The following is a 25955-nucleotide window of genomic DNA, read 5'->3' as shown; positions in this document are numbered from 1 at the left end:
GACAAAAGCTAAAAGGCCCTGGCTGGTGTGGCTACGTGGATTGAGTGCTGGCCTGTGAACTAAAGGGTCACCAGTTGAATTCCCAGTTAGGGCACATGCCTGGGTTGTGGGCCAGGTTCCCAGTAGGGGGCACATGAGAGGCAACCATACATTAATGTTTCTCTCCCTCTCTTTTCCTGTCCCTTCCCCTCTCTAAAAATAAATAAATATTTCAAAGAAAAACTGTAGCTAAAAAGGTAAATACTGTAGGACTTAATTTGAATTTGCATTTAAGCATTTATAAGAGCATATTAATAAATCTATCTGTACGTCTTTAAGTAAGATTTTAAGTTTGAACTAAAACATTTTGATTGCTATAGTTGATTCTTGGCTGGAGGAGAAAACACTTTTTAGTTACTTGATAATTTTTTGTTTAATGTAGTACTAAATTTAAAGGACAATCATTAACAAAGGTAATTTTTAGAATTTTTTTCCGTTGTAAATGTAGACTATTGTCTCGCTCAGCTTGGCAGCTATAACAAAATACCATAGACTAGATGGCTTAAACAATAAACATTCATTTATGTCTCACAGTTCTGGAGGCCGGAAAGCCTAAGATCAAGGAGCCAGCAGAGCTGGTTCTCGGTGAGGGGCCTCTCCCTGGCCTGCAGACGCCCTCCTTGCGGCGTCCCCTCACAGGGAGGGCTGAGTGAGAGCGAGCTCTGTGGTCTGGTCTTTTAAAGACCCACTCTCAGGACCTCATCGAAACCTACGCGCCTCCCAAAGCCCCCTACCTCCAAGTCCCATCACCCTGGATAGGGCTTCAACATGTGAACTGGGGGGAGGGGGACACAGTTTAGTCCATAGCAGCTAACTGTGGTGAAAATTTTGTCCATAAATGCTAACCCTGGCATTTTTGTTTGTTTTTAGTATTATGTGCCAAGAACCTTGCAAAGAAAGACTTCTTCAGTAAGTAAACACCTATTTTTGCTCTTACAATATTACTATTTTCACATGTTTCTGAACTTTAAGCTTGTCAAAAACAATAGGGTATGTTCTCCTAGACTCCTGCCTGTCACACTTTGTTCCCGGTGGACTACAGTTCCAGGCGAGAATGTGTAGCCCACACGGGAGAAACTGTCTCGCTCATCCCTGCTTCGGCCACGCTCTGTTTTCTCTGTCTGCCCATTAATACATGGCCATGTGCTGGATCCTGTTCTCAGCTCAAATACAGATGGGGCACTTCTATAAAATAGCTGGGCGTAATAAAATTGTTGGCCAAATTTTATGAATTAAATTGCATTTTTAAATAAGCCTGGTAATTAAAGGAATTGTAAAAAAAATAGAGGAATCATCCCTAAACTCAAGACTTTTCTTGAGAGAGGAATCATCCCTAAACTCAAGACTTGCACCTACTCTCAAGTGGGTGCAGCAGCTTGGAATTCTTCACCCTCGTCCCGATCCTCGCAGAGCACTGCCGAGTTCTTACTCGCACGTTAAAGATGAAGGGACCAAGGCTCCCAGGCTTCACTCAGGTAGCCAGGAGCTCTGCAGCCATGGCTCCCATCCAGGTCTGTCTCTGAAACCCTGTTTTGCCCTCTCTCTGACCTTATAAACCATCCGATTCATTTAAGAACTTAATTTAATACTTGCTTCCAGAGATAAAATAGACAAAGTCCATAAACAAGATTTCTAAGTAAGACTTTTTTAGAGAGTATAAACACAGTTAATTGTAGACACCTTGTCCTCCATTTAATCAGCCACACTTAGTGATGATCAGAAATGGGAATGGAATGTACGCCTATTTACATGGTTTTCTTTAAGCCCAGTTTTCTTTTCCAGCCTCTAAGACTCTGAGAGCGATGTCACACTGGGTTGCTTTTCTTAGAAAGCTAAATAGATCGAAATGTCCTTAAATTAGAAGGAAGAAATCTACCAGGATTATCTTCTTTACCAGCGTGGAGGGCGGTGAAGCCCCGTCCGCCTGCAAGACTGTACTCTGGCATCTCGTGGGCAGGTCTGTGGTGTCATGTGGGCATGGCTGTCCCCTCTTCTCCAGGACTCCCTGACCCCTTCGCGAAGGTTGTGGTGGACGGATCCGGGCAGTGCCACTCGACAGACACTGTGAAGAACACGCTGGACCCCAAGTGGAACCAGCACTACGATCTGTGAGTGGCACATTCTGTGAGCCATCAGGGGTGGCAGGGAAGCCGGTATCTGACTTTTAAGATAAGCATTTCCTTTTTTTAAAAAAGGATTTCCAAGTAAATACTACCTGCTTTTTAGAATTCATGTACTTGGAAGTTCTTGGGTTTGACACTTACAGATGGTTATGGTTTGCCTCTGTAATTGTGATCTTCTGCAACTTTCTGGTCTGCTGGCCATTCTGACAGGAAAAAGGGGCCATGGCTGGGTCTTCTGTATGCTGCCTTTTTTCTTTGTTTCAGTGAAGCTCTAAATCTGGGTTTGGATTTTTCACTTTAAAAATACATTATTATACCTATTTATTATGCAAATACATATCACACATATTTGTGTTGCTTTTTAAATTCTGTTTCCTAGTACAAATGTATTTTCTGTAAGAGACAATATACTTTGGTATGATTGAGTATATATAAATCTGTTACCATCAGGCAGTTTTCTTATATTTGTTCATAAAACTGATCATACTTTGAAAATCTCTATTTTATGTGCACCTGTGTTTTCATGTCCCTGCTAGGAAACTTTTGTCAAAGTAATACTGCACAATTATTGTTTTTTTTTTAAGATTTTATTTATTTATTTTTAGAGAGGGGAGGGAGGGAGAGGGAGAGAGAGAGAGAGAGAAACATCAATGTGTGGTTGCTGGGGGTTATGGCCTGCAACCCAGGAATGTACCCTGGCTGGGAATCGAACCTGGGACACTTTGGTTCCCAGCCCGCGCTAAATCTGGTTTTTTATTAACCAGATGGTACCGCATTTGGGTGGGATTTTTAGCAGTTGGATTCCAAAACTCACTTGCCAGTTACACTGCAGCACCGCGAGGGGCCTGGAGAGTGCCTGGCAGGTCTCGTCCAGAAGCTGCCCTCTGTGGTTGGCCCGCACTGAGAGGATGGGGGGCGGGGGTGGAGTTAATGTCTGAGCTCGTGCCCACTGGGGTTCTGTGGACGGATCTGGGGGTTCCTAGGCAGGCCTCTGTTGTGGACCCGTGTTCAGTGGTAAGCCTGCCCCGGCCCGGTGGCTCAGTTGGTTGGAGCGCCATCCCAGACACTGAAAGGGTTCAGTTGCTGGTTGGGGCACATAACTTGGTTGCAGATTCCACCCCTGGCTGGGGAGCATAGAGGGGTGGGAGGCAGCCAACTGATGTTTCTCTCTCTCCCCTCTCTTTCCAACCCTCTCTCCCCTCTTCCTCACTTTCTCTCTCTGCCTTCCTGTCTCTCTAAAATCAATACAATTCTCCTCAGGTGAGGTTTTAAAAAAAACTAGTAAGCCTAACATTGCTGGGAATTTATGAATCATGTCATCGCCCTTTGGATCTAATAAAATATAACAGATCTCTGTTACAAGATTATTACTTTATGTGGTTATCTGTGTTTGCTTCTTATGTAACTGGTTTTAGTTCTTTTCCCAGCCCGTTGAAGTCAGCAGATACACATTTATTGAGTGCCTGCTACACACGATATATAGAACCAGCGTTATTTTGAAAGGGTTCCTCTGTAGGAACGAGTCAATAGGTAAAATCTCAGTGGGCTGTCATAATTCAGAAGCACAATTAAAAGTGTGTTGCATGTTGTTTTTAGATATGTTGGGAAAAGCGATTCCATAACCATCAGCGTGTGGAACCACAAGAAGATCCACAAGAAGCAGGGGGCTGGCTTCCTGGGCTGTGTGCGGCTGCTGTCCAACGCCATCAGCAGACTCAAAGACACTGGGTGTAAGAACCAAACGCTTTCCTGCCTCTTAATGCAATTGAAGAAGGCTTATCAGGAGTCATTTTTTTCTTTTAATACTGAATGCAGAATTCTGCCCTCCTCCCTGGTTAACGTTCCCCTGGGTTAAGTTTTGAATTGTTTGTTTGCAGACCAGCGTTTGGATCTATGCAAACTAAACCCCTCAGATACTGACGCAGTTCGCGGCCAAATAGTGGGTAAGAGCTTTCTCATCTGTACAAAGAGATGCTTTGACAGAACCTAACACTCAGCTCCCATCACTGAGAAATCTTACACAAGCACTGACACGGTGACGTACTTTGAAGGACAAACCTCATGTGGGGGTCACCTCTTCAGCACTGAGAAGTTTGCTCTTGTGTGGTTTTTATTATTTTATCTAATTCTCTTCAACCTGTCACTCAGAGTTGAGTTAAAATGACTTAGGAACAACAGCATTTAGAGTTATAATTTTAAATGTCATTTTAATCATCACAGAATGGATAATTAACTTGTTGTCCATTGTATTATCCAGAGGTAGATGATAAGAATGGTGGCCATTTATGCAAGAACTGAGAAATGATTTCTTCAGGAAAACTCATCAGATATGTAAAAAGCAAAAGTGATTTCTGAAGACTTCTGTGTAATATGATTTTACAGAATTAGAGGACTGAATGATTTAGAATGGACAAATTAAATGTGCTAATGCTCCAGAGGGTTGCCTGGTGCTAACTTCTCAGAAGTGATTTATCTGTTGAGTAGCCCATCGTATCATCCACCCAGGTTTTAGTGCCATTTTAGGGCAACTCTGAAATGTTGTGTGCTGATTGTGTGCATTGCGAGGAGTCAAGGAGAATGCAGTGTCTCAGCAGCACACCAGAGTGACCCCGAGTCTCTGAGGTATTGTCTCATGCAGACTCGACCCAAGATAAATGAAGAGTGAGTGTGCACCCTAAAAATGATCATAATGAAAAACTTCTCACTGAGTGCTTCTCTGTTTGTGATTTCTTCTTTTCTTTGTGGAGGGAAAAATGAATAACTGGAAACAATTTTATAAATGTCTTTGTTGTTCATAGTAGTGGCCAAGAATAAAATGCTTGGAGTCCTCTAGACTTTGCAATAATGAAAGGGCTCGCTCTGTCCTTATTAAATGTAATGCAAAGTCTCCATAAAGAATAAGGTGACTCAGAGGAAGTGAATATTGTGTTCTGTCATATTATGGAGAGTGTGAAAAACATAGCACCTCATTCTGCTCCTCACGTACTGGGCATGTTCCAGGCAGTGTGTGGTGATTCGTAGCCACTGGAATAACATGCTTCCTGCTTGAGAGCTTAGGAATATGTGTGTGTATGTTTATGCACATGCCTCACTTTTAAAAAACAGTATTGTGCATCAGTTACGCATTCGCAATGGCTCACTGTAATGACAGCTGCATAAAATGCTCCTGGATTTTAATGCAAGGCATTCTTTTCTGTTTTAGTCAGTTTACAGACACGAGACAGAATAGGCACTGGCGGGTCTGTGGTAGACTGCAGAGGACTGTTAGAAAATGAAGGGTACGTATCCCCGTGGTGGCGCCCGCCCTGCTTTCAGTGCCGCGGGCTCCCGCGCTCCGTGCTTGCCCTTCCCGCCTCTTCCCGTGCTCAGTGCTTGAGATGCAGGAAAGGGCTTTGGGATGCAGGAAAGGGCTTTGGGATGAAACTCGCATCAGTTCCTTTGTTTGTAAAGGAAGCTGTGAAGATGGGTGGGGTTGTGCCCAGAAGACTGAGGATCCAATTTAAAGAGGTTCCCACTGGCCAAAGATGGACCAGTTTGAGCATCAGTAAGAATTATAACTAATGGATTGGTGCACATCAAATCTGTTAAAGATGAGTGTTGCGTGTCCATCGTGACACAGGGAGAGAAAAAAACCCTGAAACACTTAAAAAAACCTCTGAAAACTCTCATTGGTCACTGTCACAATTTTGTGATCCCCAATGAATGAACAAAGCTGGGTGATAATTATGGGTAATCGGACATTTCCTCTTGGAAATCCGGGGGACAGGAGAATGAGTTGCCTAATCTCAAGGGTATGCAACCAGCACCAACTGGAAGTTGGCCCTCAGTAGAGGGTAGAAGACAGCCCAGTGTCTTCTCGAATACGTGCTGGAAAAATAAGCAGCTCACGAAGAAGGAAGGGAACCCATGAGTTGATCATTAAAACTGTAAGCAGCAAAGCCACTGAATGCCAGGTGTGGGCCTCACTTGGATCCCGACTGAGGCAAATGACCAGGGACATTGAACACTGGCTAGTGTTCGATGATCTTTAAAAGATTGATGTGCATTTCTGAGGCATGATGATGGAAAAAGTCTTTATCTTCTAGAGGAATATGCTGGACTACTTCAGGGCTCGAGGGGAAACTGTTGGGGCTGGTTTCAGAAGCATTGCTTGTAAGGGAGAACAGCCTATTAGCGTAAATTGTCTTCACAGTTGCTCAGGGGGTGAAGAAGATTATATTTAAAGTCATTGCAATATTTTATGTAACCAGGAGTTTTATTAAAGAGGAAAATAAAAAGTAACATAGAGTATTTGACTTTGACTTTAAATAAGGAAAAATCAAATCTCATTTCACGAGCTCCTTAGAGTCCAAGGATGGTTTTTTTGCAGTCAGTGAGCTCTCTTTGTGGGTGAAATCCTGCAGGTGCTTCGAGGGCACTTTACCTGTGCCTCCCTTTGGTCACTGGTTCCCGTGAAAAAGTCTATGTAGATAGGGCGGGATGGATTTAAGAAGCTAAGCACTTGGGACACTGTAAATTACTGAAGAAAAGCAGAATAAATGGTTGGGAGAGCACTGTGCTGAAAGTCCAGGTCCTGTCCTCAGCTGGTGTGCTCACGTGTGCTGTGCTCTGCCCCTTTCAGAACCGTGTGTGAAGACTCGGGGCCCGGACGGCCACTCAGCTGCTTCATGGAAGAGCCTGCCCCCTACACAGACAGTACCGGTGCTGCTGCAGGGGGCGGGAACTGCAGGTTTGGGGAGTCCCCAAGTCAAGATCAAAGACTTCAGGCACAGCGACTTCGAAACCCTGAGATCCGCGGGTCCCTCCAGACGCCGCAGAACCGACCACACGGCCACCAGTCACCAGAACTGCCCGAGGGTTATGGTGAGAGAACTGGCCCTCTCTCCCGAGCATTCTGTACACCGTTTCAGAGAGCTTTAAGTTTTCAGACACTTTGTAGTGACCCCTGCAGGCCCTAACGGGTGTCTGCAGAGCTGTGTGTGCGATGGTTGTGTCGGTGTAAAGATGAGTGATGGGAAAAAAGATGATCAAAGTGGAAAAAGACAAATCTTGCTCGTCACGACTTTGTCAGCAATTGCACCAGTCTCCCAGTTTAGCAATTGTGCAGACATTTTAGGTGCGTGCATATCCAGGAAGATCAGGACAGTGAGTGGGCTGGATGAGGGGGTTTCTGGTGCTCTGTGGTTTGAATGTGGAGAGGACAGGATGGGGGAAGACTGGAAAGAAGAGCTCATTGGACAACCATAGAGGGAGAACCTAATGAAGGAGGAATGTGGTGTGGATGTGGCAGATCATACCAGAAGGGTGAGCATGTGCAGGTAATAGAGGTCAAGGGGAAGTCGGTGCCGAGGTGGTGGATGCACCAACCGCGGCCGTCCAGGGCTCTGGCTAACTGGAGCACTGCTGCCTGCATGTGAACTGGAGGAAGGAAGACAGGCCCAAGCGTGCTTGGGGTTTGCGACCCCACTGCCCTTCCCATCCCTTTTCTGGGTGATTTTAAACAATGTTGAAAGGAAGCTTAGACTCTGTGCTCCGAGGACTGAGGGAAAACTCTCCTTGAGATTGAATGTAACTAACTCAACCCCCACTTTCCTGTACAGAACAAAGAACAACAGTGCAGGGGCAAGTTTACTTTTTGCACACACAGACTGGAGTTAGCACGTGGCACGACCCCCGGATACCAAGGTAGGTTTCTCAAATGTGCACCTAGGCCAGTTTTCCAGCAGTTGCCTGCATCCCCGACTGGACCCCGTAGGGTGGAAGATGTAAGCCTGGATGGGAGGCAGCACAGAGAGCATGCCTGCCTGCCGTAGGGTCTGGCCTCGGGCTCTCCGGATGAGTCCCAGCTCTGCTGCCGCCTCCAGGCCCTCCTCCTGGTTGGGCGGCAGCTGCTGGAACACAAGTCCTTTAGAAAGCAGTCTTGAATCTGGAAACCAGACCACGCAACCCAAAAAGGCCTCCCCTCTTCAAGATGTGTTCTCAGTTTTTAAACTACAAATATTACTGGATGAAATGATATGGCATCTGGGATTTCCTTTGCTGGGGTTGGGGCAGTGAACAGAGGGGCATGTCTGAAACAGGTTGACGAGGACGTGATAATTGTTAAAGCTCATTATTCACTATGGTTTCTTTACCTTTTTATATGCTTAACTTTTCCGTAATAAAGCATTAGAAAGGAAATACAGAGCCTCTGTCACCCTTTCTTGTCTTCTACTGTCCTGTCCCTATTGTCTCAGCCCCTTGGGGCCCACTTCTGGGGGAGATGAAGCTCTTCTGTACAATTCCTTCTTCGAGGCCGTACATCTGAGCCCAGGCCGGAGAGCTCACCTCCACCCCAGGACCGAGTGCTGTTTCTTTTTTCTTTGCTTTGCTCTTCTTTAAAATTTTAAAAAAAAATTTAGAATAGCATTACTACCTAATACAATTTTTTAGTAGTGCTCATTTTCTTTTTATTCATAATTTGTTCATTAGAGAAAAAGCCTCCTGCCTTTGATTTTCCAGCCTGTGTTGAAGTTAAGATTCGGCATCTATAACTAGACTAGAACTATTATGTGCAGATGGATTAGGTTCTCTTCAGTTCCCACAGTCGAAAACGCCAGGCTTCTGTACTAATTAGACAAGCGTCTTGGTCACTAGTGCTATGCTCCCAGACGACTGTGGATCACATTGAAATAATTAATCAGGAGGCTGAAATTAGAAACAGTTACTTAACAAAGCCAACTAAAGAATGGGAATGCCTCTCCCCAGCGCAGCAGTTTAGAACCGTGAGACACCGAAGGTGGGCTCCTACTCCCCCGTCAGCTTTAGAGACCCTGCGCCGTCTGGGGCTTTTCACTCACCGAGCATGCCGCCTTTCTGGCCTGGGGAGCTCTGCAGCAGCGTTGTGCGCTCCCTCCGGGCCTGGCCCTCTGCAGTGTGAGAAGTGCTGTTCCCCGTGGAGACCACATTCCCTCTCGTGGTTACAGGGTCTGAGAGCTTTGTGTTCATCTGGTGGATTTTGCTGCCACTTGCAGCACAGACGCCTGGTTTCGGTGTGAGTTTGGTGTAAGTAGCATCGTGACTGTCCCTCTTAGCAGAACTGGGACGTGGCCCCATTGATAGGGACTCCCGTGGTTCCTTTTGCTGAAGTTTTTGGTCGTGCACCTCTGTACTCAGAGGAACAAACCTCCCTGTATCTTCCATTTTGGCAGAGACCTTAACAGTGTGAATTGTGATGAACTTGGACCACTGCCGCCAGGCTGGGAAGTCAGAAGTACAGTTTCTGGGAGGATTTATTTTGTAGACCACAATAACCGAACAACCCAGTTTACAGACCCAAGGTTACACCATATCATGAAGTAAGACTTTTTACACAATCTTTGTTGACTTCTTAAATTTATCATTTAATGTTTTCTACTAATATTTTTCTTAATTTATCCACTCTGTTGTTTGTTAGTGGGGAGTAAGCACGAGCCAATCATGGTGACTGTTCGGTGGCGGCTGCATGTTTACACCCCTGAGGTGGCTGCAGCAGCACTTGAGCCCTGTCTTGCTGCTGTTGCTGCTGTCTTTGTGCCCGCAGCCAGAGTGAAAGTCCCCGAGAGGCAGGGCCAGGCAGGCTCATCAGCGAAGCTTCCACTTGAAGCCCTGTGGTGAAATGCATGGCTCTCGAGTGAGGCGAGGAGAGTGAGGTTCCCTTAGTGCCCACTCGTCCCCGCCTAGAGAGGCTGCCGCGGTCAGTCCCTCTGCCCGTGCCTGTCGCTCCTGGCGCCTGGGACTTGGGCATCGTCTTGGCTCCCACGCTATGCTCCAGGTTTCTTGTGTTCTCAGAGCATAAGCGTCCCCATGGCTCTTCTCATTGACAGCTGACATTAGCAGCAAAATTCGGACAAGACAAATGCCATTTTGTCCATTGGCTGGTACTAGTCCTTTTCTTTTACTGAGATTTTTCTTTTAACGAGTGGGTTTAGCAATCTGTTGGTTCTGAAAATGAGGATGGGTTACCCTCAGATTTCACTGAGTCGTTGGCTCTTGTACATGGGCCCCTGTCCACTGCAGTCTGTTTTTAAAACGGTTCACGCCAACTCCATTTAATGCTGTCCATTGAGGCACGACCCCCAGCACGTTGGTCAGTCTCAGATGCAGACCAGATGGTGATGGACACCGGCTGCTGTCCCAGTGAGAGCAGCGACAGTGCGTGAGCTCAACTACTGCTTGGAAGTGGGGTAGCTCCTGTGCAGTACCCTAGACCTGTGTTTGGGCTGGTGGTGTTCACCAGCAGCTTTTACATGTCTGTGCATCAGAGAGAAAAATGCCTGCTCCTAGTTCTGTGCAACAAGCTCTCTTCTTGCCCCCCTTGGTGTGGGGGGCGTTGCTGGCAGCCCCTTGGCCACTGCTTTTGGAGTGACTTTGATGCTCTGTCCTTCTCAAGTCACCAGTGCCAACTCAAGGAGCCCAGCCAGCCTCTGCCGTTGCCCAGCGAGGGCTCCATGGAGGATGAGGAGCTTCCTGCTCAGAGATATGAGAGAGATCTGGTTCAGAAGCTGAAGGTCCTCAGGCACGAGCTGTCACTGCAGCAGCCTCAAGCTGGCCACTGCCGCATCGAAGTCTCCAGAGAGGAGATATTTGAGGTACGGGATGTAGTGCAACACACAGGCAGAGACTGAGTTCGTGTTCAATGAAGAGGTGGCGCGGCCCAAAGACTCTCCCCGGAGAGCCCTTGGTTTCTCAGGTGCTCAAAGCGGCCACTCTGTAAGCAGTTTCTGCATTTCAGCGAGTCTTTCGCTCTGTTTGCTGTTTCAGGTGTTGGGTTTATTGCTCTGTGAAATGCAGAGTTTTTTTAGGACCAGTGCCCGTGTAGCGAGGGAACTGTGTTTCCCCCGTGGTAAAAAATGTAAAAACTCAGATGGTGTCCGAGGTAGAAACCTGGAGATGTACACAGCAAATGCAACTAAGTCCTTTCTGTAAACTCCCTTATCCACGTCACGCTGATCGTCTGTCCCGGCAGTCTGCCGGTCCCTAGAGCCAGCTGTTCTTTCTGCCGCGGCCTCGCACAAAAGCTGATCGAGTGGCACTGCCTGCTCCAGCTCAGTGGCCAAGCCTCCCCCTCGTTGTCTCTGCCAGAAACAGGGAGATCAGATGGTTCCTGGCAGTGCTCTGCCCCTCATGCGGCCCCTGTGGGATCGGGTCCCTGATCAGGCAGGACCCTCTCACAGACAGGGCTTGTGTCTCAAGGACACGATGGTGAGGTAGAAGCCCCACTGTGTGGCTCACAGCCTCCCTTGGGGACTGTGAGCCACTGTGTGGGGCCGTAGCCGTCTGGCTCTGTGGAATCCCTGGCAGGTGTGACCCGTCCCTGGAGAAGGGGACCAGATGAGAACTGAGCACAGGCTCTCCCTGGCTCACAGTCCCCAAGGGAGGCTGGGGTGCCCAGCTCCTCCCTGCGCAGAGGCCGTGCATGGGCCCCATGTGCAGCCAAGGTTGGACGAGTGGCTCCCCCGACATGCCAGGTGGCCCGTTGAGCCGTCTTAGATGGTCCCCAGGGTTAGAAGAGAGCTGAATTATTGACATTTTGCTGCCAGATCATTTCTACTCCACCTCCTCGTTCCCTCTCAAGAGGGCAGAGTTGGAATTACATTAAATGTAGAGCAGGAAAAGATTCTGAAGTGCCCTATCAGTTGGAAACATCCACAAACACTTAGCTGGTTCTACTCAGAATGCTGCCTCTGAGGGAACACTGGGCCGACCACGTGTTTTCTGCATGTTGAGTACGCTGCTTTACGTCTCACACAGACCCTTTCTTGCTTTTGGGCTCAGTGGGAGTCGTGCGATTTTTCACTTCAGACGTAAAAACAGGCTCAGGAGCCTTTTAGCCGTCACTCCCTAGGGCTGTCTTCGTTTGGGCTGAAATGCACACAGTGCTCACAGGACACACTGAAGCTGCTTTGTGTGGGGGAAACCCGCTCTAGCAGGAGGCCGGGCCTGAAGTCATGGGTGCGTGTGTGCCAGCAGCACGCTCACACCACTTCCCACAGGCGCCGTGTGGCCTGGTGCACCTGTGTTTTGTTGTGGGTTGCTAGCCAGAAACCTGGGGGGAAGTTGATGAGTGTGGGGTGGGGCAAAGGTAGGTCTGCAGTTGTGAGGAAGCAGAACACAGCGTTTGTTCTCCCATTTTCATTTCTTAATTACTGTGTTTTCTGTATGACCCCCTGTAAACCTACTTTTGCCCCATGTAGTATAAACATTCTGAAAAGAAACCAGATAGACCTTGGCTTTGAATGAATGTTTATTTTGAATCAGGCTCCATTATCAGTACCCTTTCTTTTTTATTACATTAAGAATGAGAAAGGCTCTTCTCTCTAAAACTGTCACTTTGACATATAGGAGTCTTATCGCCAGATAATGAAGATGCGACCGAAAGACTTGAAAAAGCGACTAATGGTGAAGTTCCGAGGGGAAGAAGGTTTGGATTATGGTGGAGTGGCGAGGTGAGACGCTGATTTGTTCACCCGTTCCCTGCGTGGACTTCCGTGTAGCTGAGAGAAAGTGTGTACAGAGAGAAGGTGGTTACCACCTCCTTTCTGTGCTCGTCTTGGAACAGCCAGCGCTTCAGATGCCACCTTCAGCGGGCTCCCTAGACCAAGCGTGCCTGAGTGCGCCGGCATCCTGCCCTAACCCATCAGAATGCCCATGGCCCTCGCCGTTCGCCGCCTTATTATAAAATGAGGGTTGTGCTTCCACGCGCAACCCCTTCTTCCTCCGGAATGATGGACTCGGAACCACGAAGGGCCCACTCCTGCTGGTAACAGGGCGGGCGCCCCATCTCTCCCGCTCCGGGGCTCCTGGGCCTGGGAGAAGGCAGGAGTGTTGCATTTGTGTCAAAGGAATTTTTTTTTTTTAATGAAACTTTGGTCAAAATAATTTATGGAAATAACTTTTTAAAATGGGCTATATAATAATGAAAAGCTTCTATTTCCTGTTTTACCTCTTGGCACCTTTAAGATAATGCTTTTTTGCTCTCAACTGTTTATTTTAATAGCTATTTTTGTATCACCAAATTGATCAAATTCAGATATCTATTGATTTCATGACTTATGGTCACAGACACAGGTGAACTGGATGGACTGATTGTGGTAAGGATCTAATTTAACACTCCCACTTTCCTGGTTAGTAATATCAATATTTTTAGACCTTCTGTCGTTATCTTTATAACTTTGCATAATGTGTTTTTGCTATTATTTTTTGGTTCATCAACCGGAGGCATTATCTCTTGACCTCTTATTTTTCCTAAGAAAAGGATAGTAATACTCCTGACTTCCCCTTCAGCATACCTTCCACCATTTCTGTCTCGCATTCTGTCACCTGTGATATTACTTGTAAAATGTCAAGGTTCAGATTTATATTCTGGTCCTGGCTGGTGTGGCTCAGTGGACTGAGTGTCGGCCCGTGAACCAAAGGATCACCAGTTTGATTCCTAGTCAGGGCACATGCCTGGGTTGCAGGCCAGGTCCCCAGTAGGGGGTATGAGAGAGGTGACCACACATTGTATTTCTCTCTCTCCTTTTCCCTCTCTAAAAATAAATAAGTCTTAAAAAAAAGGATTTATATTCTGTTTTGTATCCAAAACTAAGTATCTCATGTTTGTCTACCTTTTATTTTTAAGAATTAAAAATCAATACACACTTCTGCACTGCTGGCCTTTCTGTACATCAATGGCTACAACCTCAGGGAGGTTTCAGTTCTCTTGTCACTCCTATTCTCTCTCTTTTTTCTTATAAATCCTCACCCAAGAATGTGTTCACTGACTTTAGAGAGTGAAGAAGGGAGAGAGACAGAGATGTTAATTGGCTGCCTCTTGTATGTGCCCCAACCTGGGATCGAACCCACAACCTTTTGGTGTACAGGATGGCACTCCAGCCAACTGAGCTGCCTGGCCTGGTCTCTTCTGCTCTTCTCTTTGTCAGTTCTCCAGCCTCACTTCCCCCAGCAGCACTCTGAGCTGCTGACTCTGCGTTTTTAACTGAGGAGTCTCTCAGCACCAGCAGACATCCTGTCAGCCCAGCTCTGCACCCGCCTCGGCAGGTTCCTGTTCCAGGGCTGCCGTCTGGCACAGTGCACCCCAGGCCCTTCGCTTCTACTCTCGGTTTGCATCTACCTCCTGTCTTCAAAACACCCCTTTCTCTTGGCCCAGTCTCATCCACATACGAATGTGCTGCAATGACTCCCTTCTTAAAAGAAGCAAACATACCCTCTATACCTTCCCTGGACACCATGTCCCCTTCCTGTCTGAGCTTTAAGGAGGCAATAAAGATGATAAAGCAAAGGCAGTTCAAAATTCCAGGACAAACAAAAATGTGTCCAAGAATGTGCAACTCGCCGTCACAGCCCTGTGTCACTGTTCTGTGTGCAACAAAACCCCTCAGCGGAGCTGTGTGCATCCCTGTTCCTGCCTCCACACCCTCAGTTTCCCCTGACCCTGTTCCACACAGAGCTTTCTGCCCTTTGCAGCTCTTTGGGTCAAGGTGCCCACGAGCACATCTCCCCAGACCCACTGGTGTCTCCCCTGTCTCTGCCTCACCTGGTCTGTCAGTGGCGCTCACTCGCTGCTTCTCCAAACAGTTTTGCACTTGGCCCCTCAAACATCACATCCTGATTTTCCCTGTTTCGCCCCCAGGCCTGTTTCCTGTGGCTGCCTTCCTTTCCTTCCCTCCCTTCCCTTGCCCCTCCGCTTGCCTCCCAGCTCAGTCCTGAGCGAGGGCCCCCTGTGCCCTGGGGTGCACCTGCTGAGTCCCGCAGTGTTCAGTGCTGTCTGTGTGCCAGTGATACGCCAGTGTATCTCTCCCCTCAGCCCCACCCCTTTTTACCCAACTGCCTCTTGTCTCTCCTTAAATATTTTTAAAGCATCTTAGACTTAACAGTCCAAAATTTCTAACTTCCCCTCTCATACCAGCTCCTCGCCAGTCTTTTCTCACCTACCTGAACGGCCCCACTTGGTTCCTCTGGTTCGGATTGTGGAGTCACCCTTAACTGTCCTGGGACTTAGCTCACCTCCCAGTGCCTGTCCCAGCCTTGTGGTCCCTCTGAAGAATCCTGCCCTCCCTGCCCCTGCACCTCTCCCCCCCGCCTCCCCCTCTGCCTCGCTCTTGGCTGCTGCTGTAGTCTCTTCGCTTACCTTCCTGCTGGCTCACTCTTCTCAACAGGCCACTTCCCAGCAGCAGCCAGAGTGATCTTTCTAAACATGCAGCCAAGTCATTCCCCTGAACCTGAGCCCCAAAGGCCTCCCATCCCACCGACTGCCCCACAGTGTCCGTGTCTGGTGGGCCAGGAGCCTCGCCACTCCGCTCCCTCCTGCTGTTCCCCGGGCCTCTGGGCTGTTGCCCTCAGTGTTCCCTCTGCCTGGAGCTCATCCCCAGGATGTCACGTCGTTTGTTCCTCCGTTTGCTCGGTTGCCCTCAGAGAGGCCTTCCCTGAAAGACGCGATAAACCCCCGGCGTGTGGTCCCGGGTGAGCTTCCTCCTCGTGTCTTGTCTCCAGCAGACACACGCCTGTGGCCGGGAGCTTGGTCTTGTTCCTGAAAGAGCACCTGACGCCCGGCGAGTACTCGGCTCCATAAATGTCTGCCCAGTGAACGAAGCTGACTGCTCTGTGATTCCATCCCCCCCCCCCCCCCCCATTTCCTTTCTTCAGTCTTTCTGAAATGCCTGCGACCCAGATTTTCGGTTCCCTGGATTGATCCTTTACGTCTGCCATTTTTTGGCTTTTCCATCCTTGTTTCCTCTCTACACACCCCGCCCACCCCCACTTCTGGGAGATTTCCTCAACTTCTCTTCCAGTGCTTCAGCATTTTTTTCTTGTTTTTTAAATCACCGTAGCTTACTTATTCATCTAATTTTATTGTGATAAACTATAAAACAAAAGAATGAAGTGATGTATCTATCGTGTGACTGAATCTTCTTGAAGGAGAATTCCCCTATAGTCTGTATGCCCTATAGTCATTATATTTATTCATTAACGTTTACGTTTGGAGTCTGCCGGGTACTAGGAAGACAGCTGTGAGCACAGTAACATGTCCTCTGCTCCCTGTCCCCTCTACACCCCCTGTGGAAGCGGTTGTCAGTCTGATGTGATTCAGGCAACAAAGAATCATACAAGCCCATATGAACTCCTGAGCCTGGTAGATGCAGCCAAGGAGGCCGCACGTTGTACATGGGCATGTCACAGTGACCCTGCCTCAGGGGTCAGGGTGCCCGAGCCGCGGACGTCACGGTTCAGGAAAGACAGGCCAACCCTTGGCCCTGCAGCAGCAACCCGAGCAAAATTATCTTCTGATGAGCAGTATAACAAGGTCTCATTCGGTTTCTGGGTAGAGATGAGATTTTTTTCTGCAGCCGGAAGAAAAGAATTGAGAAGAGAAGTCATGATGTGCCTTCTGGTGCCAGAACAGAACCACTCCTCTAACTCCTTCCCCTTTGCTGGCTCCCCTGTATCCCACCCTCCTGCTGCTCGGTCGTTCTGAGTGGTCCGGGATGAGGGTGTGGAAAAATGCCCGCATTTTCCTAACCCAGCCCACGTGGGTGCTGCCGTCTAAGGGAAGTATTTTTCCTTCCAAGACTGCCCCGAGTTTCTTCCTTGGTCTTCTCAGTCTCGATTCTGGAAGCCACCCTTCTCTTGGCAGACGTGACTCCCATTTGCCCGCGGTCGCACGTTCTGTTTCCTGGCACGGCTTGGGCGCTCAGTCCCCCTCCAGGTGCAGACCTTCACACTTGGTCATCCACGTTTGCCCTGACCACGCAGATCGGACCACTCCCACGCCCACGCGGTTTCCTTCACAGTCTCAGGATGTCTTAAGAGTTCAGTGTCTCAGACCATTTCAGTCTGCCTTTATTTCTTTGCATGGCTGGTATTTTATAGCCCTGAGCACACATGTGAATAGCTTGGTTTAGTTTGGAAGGAGTTCTGTTCTTCTGCATTTTCCATAGTTACTGAGTCGTGTACATGCCAATGGGCTGGGTGGCTTGCTCGAGTACCTTGGTGCCCCGGCAGTAGGAGCTATGGCCCCGGCTCTGCCTCCTCTGGTTGGACCTTGCGCTGCCGTGTCAGCCCTCGGGTTCCTCCTCAGGCCCAGTGGGAGCACGCCTGTCAGGACAGGAGGGAGAGGCCAAAGTTGCATGCACGCGCGCATCCTTTGCTCCCCGAGAGCCAGTCTGCACCCGTTTCCCAGAGTTTGGTTCTGAACCATTTCTGTTCTCTCTCCTGCCAGTGTAGCTCTTTCTTCCCTTCTCACCTCTAGAACATTCCTAGTATGCCTCTTTCCCTGGTCCATGGTTTTGTGAGAATGCTTGTGTGTATTTTAGTCACTTCCTGTCTAGACAGCTGCAGGTCCCTGTCTTCTCAAATCCAAACCCCCAAACTTGGGGGTGAATCAAAGGACTGTCACTGGGAGATTCTGCCTTTCTAGTCAAGAGACTTTATAATAGTTGGAGTCTCATCTGCTGGGCAGCGCCTTTTTCGTTCTTTGGAGTTTGATATATTAATTTGGTTCTGGCCCAATGGTTTTTTGTGAAATCTCTCTGTTTTCTTAGATTATTCGCATTTGTGCTTGTCCTTTGCTATCTTTCTCAAGTCTCCGTCTTTTCTATTGGAAAGAGTAAAGAAATCCAGAATAAAATTTGGGGCTGCTACCTTAATGAGATGCATCCCTTTGAAAAGAGCGTGAACGGAAAGAGTAAAAGGCTGCAGACTGAGCAGCCGCCCGTGTCTCGGTGGGTGAGGTTTCCACACCCAGGCTCCTTGCAGCCTGGCCACCGTGGTCAGAACGTGTGGCTTCTATTTAGAGTGCTTTTTAAATTTGTTTTTGATTTGGGCTTTTTTTTTAATCAATGTGTGGTTGCTGGGGGTTATAGCCTGCAACCCAGGCATGTACCCTGGCTGGGAATCGAACCTGTGATACTTTGGTTCACAGCCCATGCTCAATCCACTGAGCTATGCCAGCCAGGGCTAATTTGGGCTTTTTTTAAAATACAGAAATGATTCAAACATAAAGGAATTCAGAAAATAATTTTATTCTTATACACCCCATCCAGATTTTAAATTCTTACAATTAATATGTAAGTTTTAAACTGGGTTTTAATTATAAACATGGTAAGTGTTAATGGCAAAAAAAAAGAGTTTAGTAGGACAAAAACTTAAGGGGAAAGACACTCTTAAACAATCTCTGCCTCTCTAGACTGTGAAATATTTTCTCCTTATTTAAACATTATTATGTTACAATCGATCAGAAATTTGAAAACTAGAAAGCAAAAGAAAAAAGTGAAAATGCCTCAGTGCTAATTCTCAAGTTAGCTACTGTCAACATGTTAGTGTAAGTCCTTCCCATTTTTTGTGTGCTCTGCGTGTGTGTTTTTTGTGTGTGTGCCTGTATGCACACTTTCTAAGTAAAAGTAGGGTCATACTGCTTTGTATTGCACTTTCCTTGGTTATAACCACACCATTAATATCATCACCTGAGCTTCTGATCTTTTTGAAGTAGCTGAGAAAACCCCAACAAGTATAACTCTTGCCAACCACAGTTCTTTCTGAGTTCAGAGCTGTTGGCATTTTGGCCAGAAAAACCATTTCTGATACCCTCAGAATGAGTTTCCTCTTCTCTAGGCTTATATTCCCAAGCTGTACAAACTGTGTTCTCGCAGCCCGGGGTTTGTACCAGTGCTGGCCTCTACTGGCCCAGTCCTTTTGTTATGATATAAAACTAGAAATTCGAGCACATATAAAATGTTTTGTTTGTGGTTGTATTGTTCCTAGGGAGTGGCTTTATTTACTGTGCCACGAGATGCTGAACCCGTACTATGGACTCTTCCAGTACTCCACGGACAACATCTACACGCTACAGATCAACCCGGACTCGTCCATCAACCCTGTAAGTGTGAGTGAGTGAAGAGGTTGGGACTTCTTTCTAATGGGATTTCGGTTTCAGCCTCAGCTTTGGGTTTATTCACTGTGGACCGACTTGGGGTTTGCGGTACACAGAACACCGATTGGTAGAGCGAGCGCTGGGTTGAGATGACTTCCACCCATGTTCCTAGTGACGGGGGCCCCTGGGCTGCTGATGTGCTCAGCACTTCCCTGCCCTGCGAGGGGACTCTGAGGCGATGCTCGGTGGTCATTCTGAGAAGTGGCTCATGGTATCAAAGTCTGTCCTCCTCCCGGTCAAAGCTGAAATATTGCCATAGTGGCCTCTTTGGCTACAAAGTGGCCACTTGTAGCTGCTTGTCTTAGAGAAGAGTAAGTGGGTACAGGGGGGCGACCAAGCCAAGGCTGGCTCTCCTTCAGGGCCGTGTCCTGCGGTCACTGCGCCGTGCACGTTGCAGCCCAGCTCCCCCTCTGCAAGCCTTCAGGTGTGACTGATTATCTGGTTATGGTTCCAACCCGAAAGTAGAAATATGAGAGGCTCCCTCTTTAGTTAAAAACCAGACAGCTCTGGCTGTGGCCGGTGTGGCTCAGTTGATTGGGCTTCTTCCCACAAAGTAAAAGGTCACGGTTCGACTCCCAGTCAGGGCACATACCTGGGTTGCGGGTTGGGTCTGTACGAGAGGCAACTGATCGATGTTTCTCTCCCTCCCTTTCCCTTTCTCCCTCCCTTTCCCTTTCTCTACAAATAAAATCTTTTTTTAAAACAGAGAACTCTGGTTTTTAAGTGGTTCTTTTACTTGGATTGTTCATGCTTATTTTCCTCTCTGTTCTTTTTTCCCCTCCTTGACTTCCTTCTTTCCTGCAGGACTGTGGGGGGGGGGGTCGGGGAGGGGGGCAGAGGAAGAAGGGGAGTTGCCCTTTTCAGTTTATTTCTTCTTCATGTAAGGGAGTGGGGAGTGCCACCCTGCATGTGGGCACCAGCCCACTCAGGGGGCGGGGCTCAGTTTGATCTCTGCTGCTGCCATGTTAGAACTCTTAATAATTTTTGAATAAGGGATTCTGCATTTTGATTTTGCATTGGGTCCCCCAAATTATGTAGCAATTCTGAGGAAAAGGTGTTTGAACTAAGAACAAATAAAATGTTGTTCCTTAGACTTACTGAGTTGGACACTTCTTCCAAGAAGCCTGAGAGATCTTGCAGCTACCGCCTGGACCCTTTCTTTAAATGAATCTGTGTTCTCTGGTGCCCCCTACAGGACCATCTGTCTTACTTCCACTTTGTGGGGCGCATCATGGGCCTGGCTGTGTTCCACGGACACTACATAAATGGCGGTTTCACAGTTCCCTTCTACAAGCAGCTACTGGGGAAACCCATCCAGCTCTCCGACTTGGAATCGGTGGACCCTGAACTACACAAGAGCTTAGTGTGGATTCTGTAAGTACTGACTTGCCATTCAGTGACGGAGCACTCGTCCCAGCAGACACAGAAGACGTTTGTGCTCTGAGTGTGAGTGTGTGTGTGTGCATTTGAGGGGTGGATGTGAAATTGGAGAAGAGAAGTAAAGAAACTAGTGTTTTGTGATCGGAAATACAAAAGTAGGTTTAACGAAAAATACTTAACTTAATTGACTTGTTTTCCTCGTGATGTTTGTCCAGTTTCTTTTCGTGGACCAGTTCCTTTGTTATTTCTATGAATTATTAACATTTGTGTTAATCCTGAGGCCTGGCGGTTGGTTGGTTTTTGACACTGAAGTGTCACCAGTTAATCTCTAGAGGGAATGTGTCAAAAGCAAAACGAGCGTCGCAGTTAGTACCTTGTTTCAAGTGTTTTGATATGAGAAAGTATTTAAGCAAAATCAACATTCAGTCGCCTTATTTTAGAATCGTCCTGAACACTCAAAAGCAGGAGGCCCCGCTCCATGGAGAACTGGTGCCCCCGGGCCGGTCTCACGGGAGGGAGGGCGAGCTGATGAGTGGACAGGAGTCAGGCCTCTCGACTGCGCCCTGCGTGCGTCCCGGCTTGAAATGGGTCGTCGGCGGGGGCCTAGGGACTTCATCCTGTAGGGAGTCTTTCACTCCGTTTTAAGAAATACGGCAAATTAAGGAGCCAGTTTTCACTTCCAAGGGCTCCTTTGAACTCCTGACTTGACAAGGCTGCCTTAGAAGGGGACGGCGTTTCCTGGGTGTGTTTCCTGCAGGTGGACGTGCCTTTTCATGTCTCCCTTCTTTCTGCTTGTGGACTATTTTCAAAGCAGCCAGGTGCCTTGTAAAGTCATAGGTGGGTAGAGGTACTGTCCCCCCCCCCCCCCCGCCCCATGAAAGGGAAAACAGAGTCGGGGACACACGTGGAACTGGAGCTCTGTGCCCGCCTGAGGCGCGCCTCTCTGGGCCTGGCAGTCAGTAAACGCTGTTTCTCTCTGTCTTTCTACCGGATTGTTCCATCTGATGTTCCATTCACTGCTGGGCGGTGGCAAAGGTCTGACATCCGTCTTCTGTCCTAACTTCAACAGAGAGAACGATATCACCCCTGTCCTCGACCACACTTTCTGTGTGGAGCACAATGCTTTTGGGAGGATTCTTCAGCATGAACTGAAACCCAATGGTCGAAATGTTCCCGTCACAGAGGAGAACAAGAAAGAATATGTCCGGTAATGTTCTGGGGAGCCTTGGTGGTCACTGGTGGGGACACCCAGGTGCCTAGGGCTATTGTGAGTCACAGCTGGGTTCACGTTTGCTTGTGGGGACCCCTTTGCTGTGTGCGGTTTACCTGTCCCCACCAGCACTTGTGACCAGAGTCCCCTTACAGAAGAGACTTCCTGACACCGTCAGGTCAGCGGTAGGAGCTCTGTGTGGGGGGGCCCTGATGGGACCAGGGCTGACCTGGTGAAGGGAGAATAAGGACCGTGGAGCCCCAGTGGGGGGCAGACTTTCAGGTGACCCCCCTGGTTCTGTGTGTGACGGTACCAGAGCACAGGAGAGAGGAGGCAGCCTAGACTTTTCCTTGAGACCAAGGAAAAGGAGACCAAGGATGGTCTTGGAGACCATCTCCAAGATGTCTGCTCCCTTGTAGTCTGTTCTCCCACCTCAGACATGGCCAGTAGGGGGCTGGTTTCTTACAGTGGAGATTTGGAAACACGGGTACCTCTGAGCTTGGGCTCCCGGGGTCCTGTGTTTTGTTTTCAACCACATGGTACTTTCACATCTTGGCAGTTGCTGGGACAGGTCGCGTTAGATTCTGCTGCCATTTCTAGCCATGCATCAGAGTCCATAAGGCCCTGTGTGGTTTATTTTAGCCTGTACGTTAGGTCAGGCACTGCCATCTGGTGCGTTTCGAGGAGGCTGGGTGGGCAAGGAATTAGACTCAGCAGATGTCAGAACCTACTAATGGAGAAAAAGCTTTTTCACAAACCACTGGTATTGCTTCCAACGTGTGAATTTTTCTTCCAGGTTATATGTCAACTGGAGGTTTATGAGAGGAATTGAAGCCCAGTTCTTGGCTCTTCAGAAGGGGTTTAACGAACTCATTCCTCAGCACTTACTGAAGCCTTTTGACCAGAAGGAACTAGAGGTATGTGCTCAACTGGCTGAGCCCAGCGATGGCCAAGGGCCCCAGCGGGACGTGCGTTTTTGGTGTGCAGCCTGGCTGCACGGAGAGGCCTGCGCTGCTTCCCAGCAGGCCCGGGCGCTCGGCGGGTCTCCCAGGTGGACGTGGGCTGTGAGGGCGAGTTGGGGTGTGTGAGCCCTTGAGGATGAGGCCAGGTGTCTGCTGGACCCAGGTGGCGCCCTGATGCTGGTTCCTCCAGTCAGAAGTAACTCGCCTTCAACCCCTCCCAGCTGATAATAGGCGGCCTGGATAAAATAGACGTGAGCGACTGGAAGTCCAACACGAGGCTGAAGCACTGTGCTGCCGACAGCAGTGTCGTCAGGTGGTTCTGGCAGGCCGTGGAGGCCTTCGACGAGGAGCGGAGGGCCAGACTCCTGCAGTTCGTCACGGGGTCCACTCGCGTCCCACTCCAGGGCTTCAAGGCGTTGCAAGGTGACTGACGCGGCGGCGGGGCTTTTGGCGCCGCAAGTCGGCACTGGATACAAGGTGGGGGTGGCTTCCTGAGACGGCTGGGAGCAGCCGGACGGAGGTGCTGTGATCACCAGTGCTCGGTGCTGTGGCGGTGTTCACGTGACGGTGGGGGGCACTTCCTCCCAGGGGCCGAGGCTTCCCTCTGTAGCTCTGCAGCTCTGCTGGCCTCTTGGTTGCCATGGTCTCTGCCAGCTCTCAGCCCTCAAGGCTCTGCTCCCCTTTACCCACGCAGAAATGAAAGTATCTGTAAATATGTAGGAGGGGCTGCTCCTCCTCTCCAGCCCCCTTTCCCAGGATCTCAGCAAGCCAGTGACGCAGCAGGCGGGATGCCACCTGGGACCCAGGCCTTTGCAGCAGCAGTGGCGGTGGTGGCACGTGCTGGCCAGCTTGGTGCCCACTCAGGGCTGAGTGTGGCATGACCTGGGTGAGATGGGGCCCAGAGAGCCCAGCACCTCTCCTTCCTCTGCGGAATTGGTTGACAGAGGGAAGGGACAAAGAACAATAGGTTTAGGGAAAGAAATACAGTTTTTAAAGTGTACTGTGGACTCATCTGGAGGTCCAGGAGAGAGGGGCTGGGCCTGAGTATCGGCAGACCACGTGGGTCCTTGGCTCCTGGCGGCCTCCCTTGTGCTCAGCATCCTGGCCTGTACAGATGGGCTGCCTGGCAGGCTCACGTCTGGCTGGTGTCCGTGTACCCGCTTGTCCCCGCCGAGCCGACTGGCCCGCGCTCACTCGTCTGGAGTGGAGGAGGACAGTCTGTAGATGCCCCAGAGACTGTGCCTTGAGAGAGGTCGCAGGGCTCACAGCCACGAGCGGTGGGGAGGCCCCCGCAGGCTTCTTCCTGGCCCTGCAGTTTGCGGCATTTCAGATCTTTGTTGCTCGATAACCCTGGCAGAAGGAGTAAGGTGAAGAATATTAATATGTTAAAATTTAGTGAAGTGAACTTGGCATAATAATAGTGATAGCAGGTATATTTCATGTATAAAACATGGGGAGCCAGCCTGTGGCCCACGGGCCGCATGCACCTGGAATGGCTTAGAATGCACCCCAACACAAAGTCGTAAACTTAAAATACGATGACATTGTTTTGTGGTCACTGTATGTTGCAGTGTATTTAATGTGTGGCCCAGAGATGCTGAAAGGCTGGGCAACCCCTTAGACTTCCCCTCATTTTGAGGGTGTCTGAGTGAGAGGAGTTGCCTCTGCTCCGTTGGATGCTGTCCGCAGGCATCGGTGTCTCTTACTTTCCCATCGCGCCTCTGCCTGGAGAGTTTTTGTGCCTGTGGACCTGCTTCTGTTCCACCCTGGCCTCTTCTGCCTGCAAGACATTTCTGGTTTTTTTTTAATATATTTTATTGATTATGCTATTACAGTTGTCCCATTTCCCCCCTTCATTCCCCTCCACCCTGTGCACCCTCTCCCACCCACTTCCCCCCTAGTTCATGTCCATGTGTCATAAGTTCTTTAGCTTCTACATTTCTCATACTATTCTTATCCTCCCCCTGTTTATTTTCTACCTACCATCTATGCTACTTATTCTCCGTACCTTTTCCTCCTCTCTCCTCCTCCCACTCCCCTGTTGCTAACCCTCCATGTGATCTTCATTTCTGTGGTTCTGTTCCTGTTCTGGTTGTTTGCTTCGTTTCTTTTGGTTTTGCTTTAGGTGTGGTTGTTAATAATTGAGTTTGCCGTCCTTTTACTATACATGTTTTTTCTTTATCTTCTTTTCTTAGATAAGTCCCTTTAACATTTCATAAAATAAGGGCTTGGTGATGATGAACTCCTTGAACTTGACCTTATCTGAGAAGCACTTTATCTGCCCTTCCATTATAAATGAAAGCTTTGCTGGATAGAGTAATCTGGGATATAGGTCCTTGTCTTTCATGACTTGGAATACTTCTTTCCAGCCTCTTCTTGCCTGTAAGGTCTCTTTTGAGAAATCAGCTAACAGTCTGATGGCAACTCTTTTGTAGGTTACTGTCCCCTTATTTCTTGCTGCTTCTAGGATTCTCTCCTTCATTTTTTACCTTGGCTAATGTAATTATGATGTGCCTTGGTGTGTTTCTTCTTGGGTCCAACTTCTTTGGGACTCTCTGAGCTTCCTAGACTTCCTGGAAGTCCATTTCCTTTGCCAGAGTGGGGAAGTTCTCCTTTATTATTTGTTCAAATAACTTTCCCACTTGTTGCTCTTCCTCTTCTCCTTCTGGTACTCCTATAATCTGGATGTTGGAACGTTTAAAGATGTCCTGGAGGTTCCTAAGCTTCTCCTTGTTTGTTTTGAATTCTTATTTCTCCATTCTTTCCTGTTTGGTTGTTTCTTTCTTCCTTCTGGTCCACTCTATTGTTTTGAGTCCCAGTTTCCTTCCCATCACTATTGGTTCCCTGTGCATTTTCCTTCATTTCTTTTATGGTAACCTGCATTTTTTCATCTAATTTGCGACCAAAATCAACCAATTCTGTGAGCTTCCTGATCACCAGTGTTTTGAATTGTGCATCTGATAGGTTAACTATCTCTTGGTGGCTCAAAAGGATGAGTTCTGGGGCACTGATTTGTTCTCCTGTTTGAGATATCTCTCTCTCTCTCTCTCTTTTTTTTTTTTTTTTTTTTTTTGGGTCTGGTCGCTTCTGTTACGGTGAGGGGCGGAGCCTTAGGTGTTCACCAGGGCAGGGCACCCCAGTCGCTATGTTGTGATGTTGTATGTAGGGGCGGGGTCAAGAGGGAACAATGGCAGTAACTCCGTTCTCCGTGGGACCTCAGTCCCTTCCCTGGGATCCTGGGTTGCTCGCTCTGCCCTGCTCCACAATTGCCACCTCACCGGGTCTGCCAGCTG

At 48.6% G+C, this 25955-nt stretch overlaps 1 protein-coding gene across 3 annotated transcripts in view; it reads left to right on the top strand.

The window, feature by feature from the left end:
* SMURF1 (SMAD specific E3 ubiquitin protein ligase 1) overlaps window positions 1–25955 on the top strand; it is a 103614-nt gene that overhangs the window by 72420 nt on the left and 5239 nt on the right. For 2 of the 3 annotated variants that reach the window (XM_036014454.1, XM_036014453.1), the window contains exons 2-16: window positions 910–948; window positions 2039–2147; window positions 3759–3892; window positions 4040–4105; window positions 5365–5440; window positions 6784–7025; window positions 7763–7847; window positions 9353–9499; window positions 10573–10771; window positions 12525–12628; window positions 18942–19056; window positions 20306–20484; window positions 21560–21697; window positions 22497–22617; window positions 22884–23085. In XM_036014454.1, coding sequence (XP_035870347.1) covers window positions 910–948; window positions 2039–2147; window positions 3759–3892; window positions 4040–4105; window positions 5365–5440; window positions 6784–7025; window positions 7763–7847; window positions 9353–9499; window positions 10573–10771; window positions 12525–12628; window positions 18942–19056; window positions 20306–20484; window positions 21560–21697; window positions 22497–22617; window positions 22884–23085 — 1956 coding nt within the window. The remainder of the gene's footprint in view (window positions 1–909; window positions 949–2038; window positions 2148–3758; window positions 3893–4039; window positions 4106–5364; window positions 5441–6783; window positions 7026–7762; window positions 7848–9352; window positions 9500–10572; window positions 10772–12524; window positions 12629–18941; window positions 19057–20305; window positions 20485–21559; window positions 21698–22496; window positions 22618–22883; window positions 23086–25955) is intronic. The other variant, XM_036014455.1, reaches the window with a different exon arrangement.

The sequence above is a fragment of the Phyllostomus discolor genome, chromosome 13, assembly GCF_004126475.2.
Source record: "Phyllostomus discolor isolate MPI-MPIP mPhyDis1 chromosome 13, mPhyDis1.pri.v3, whole genome shotgun sequence".
Lineage (NCBI taxonomy): Eukaryota > Metazoa > Chordata > Mammalia > Chiroptera > Phyllostomidae > Phyllostomus > Phyllostomus discolor.
The sequence above is the reverse complement of the archived record's forward strand: the minus strand, read 5'-3'. Positions and strand labels throughout refer to the sequence as shown.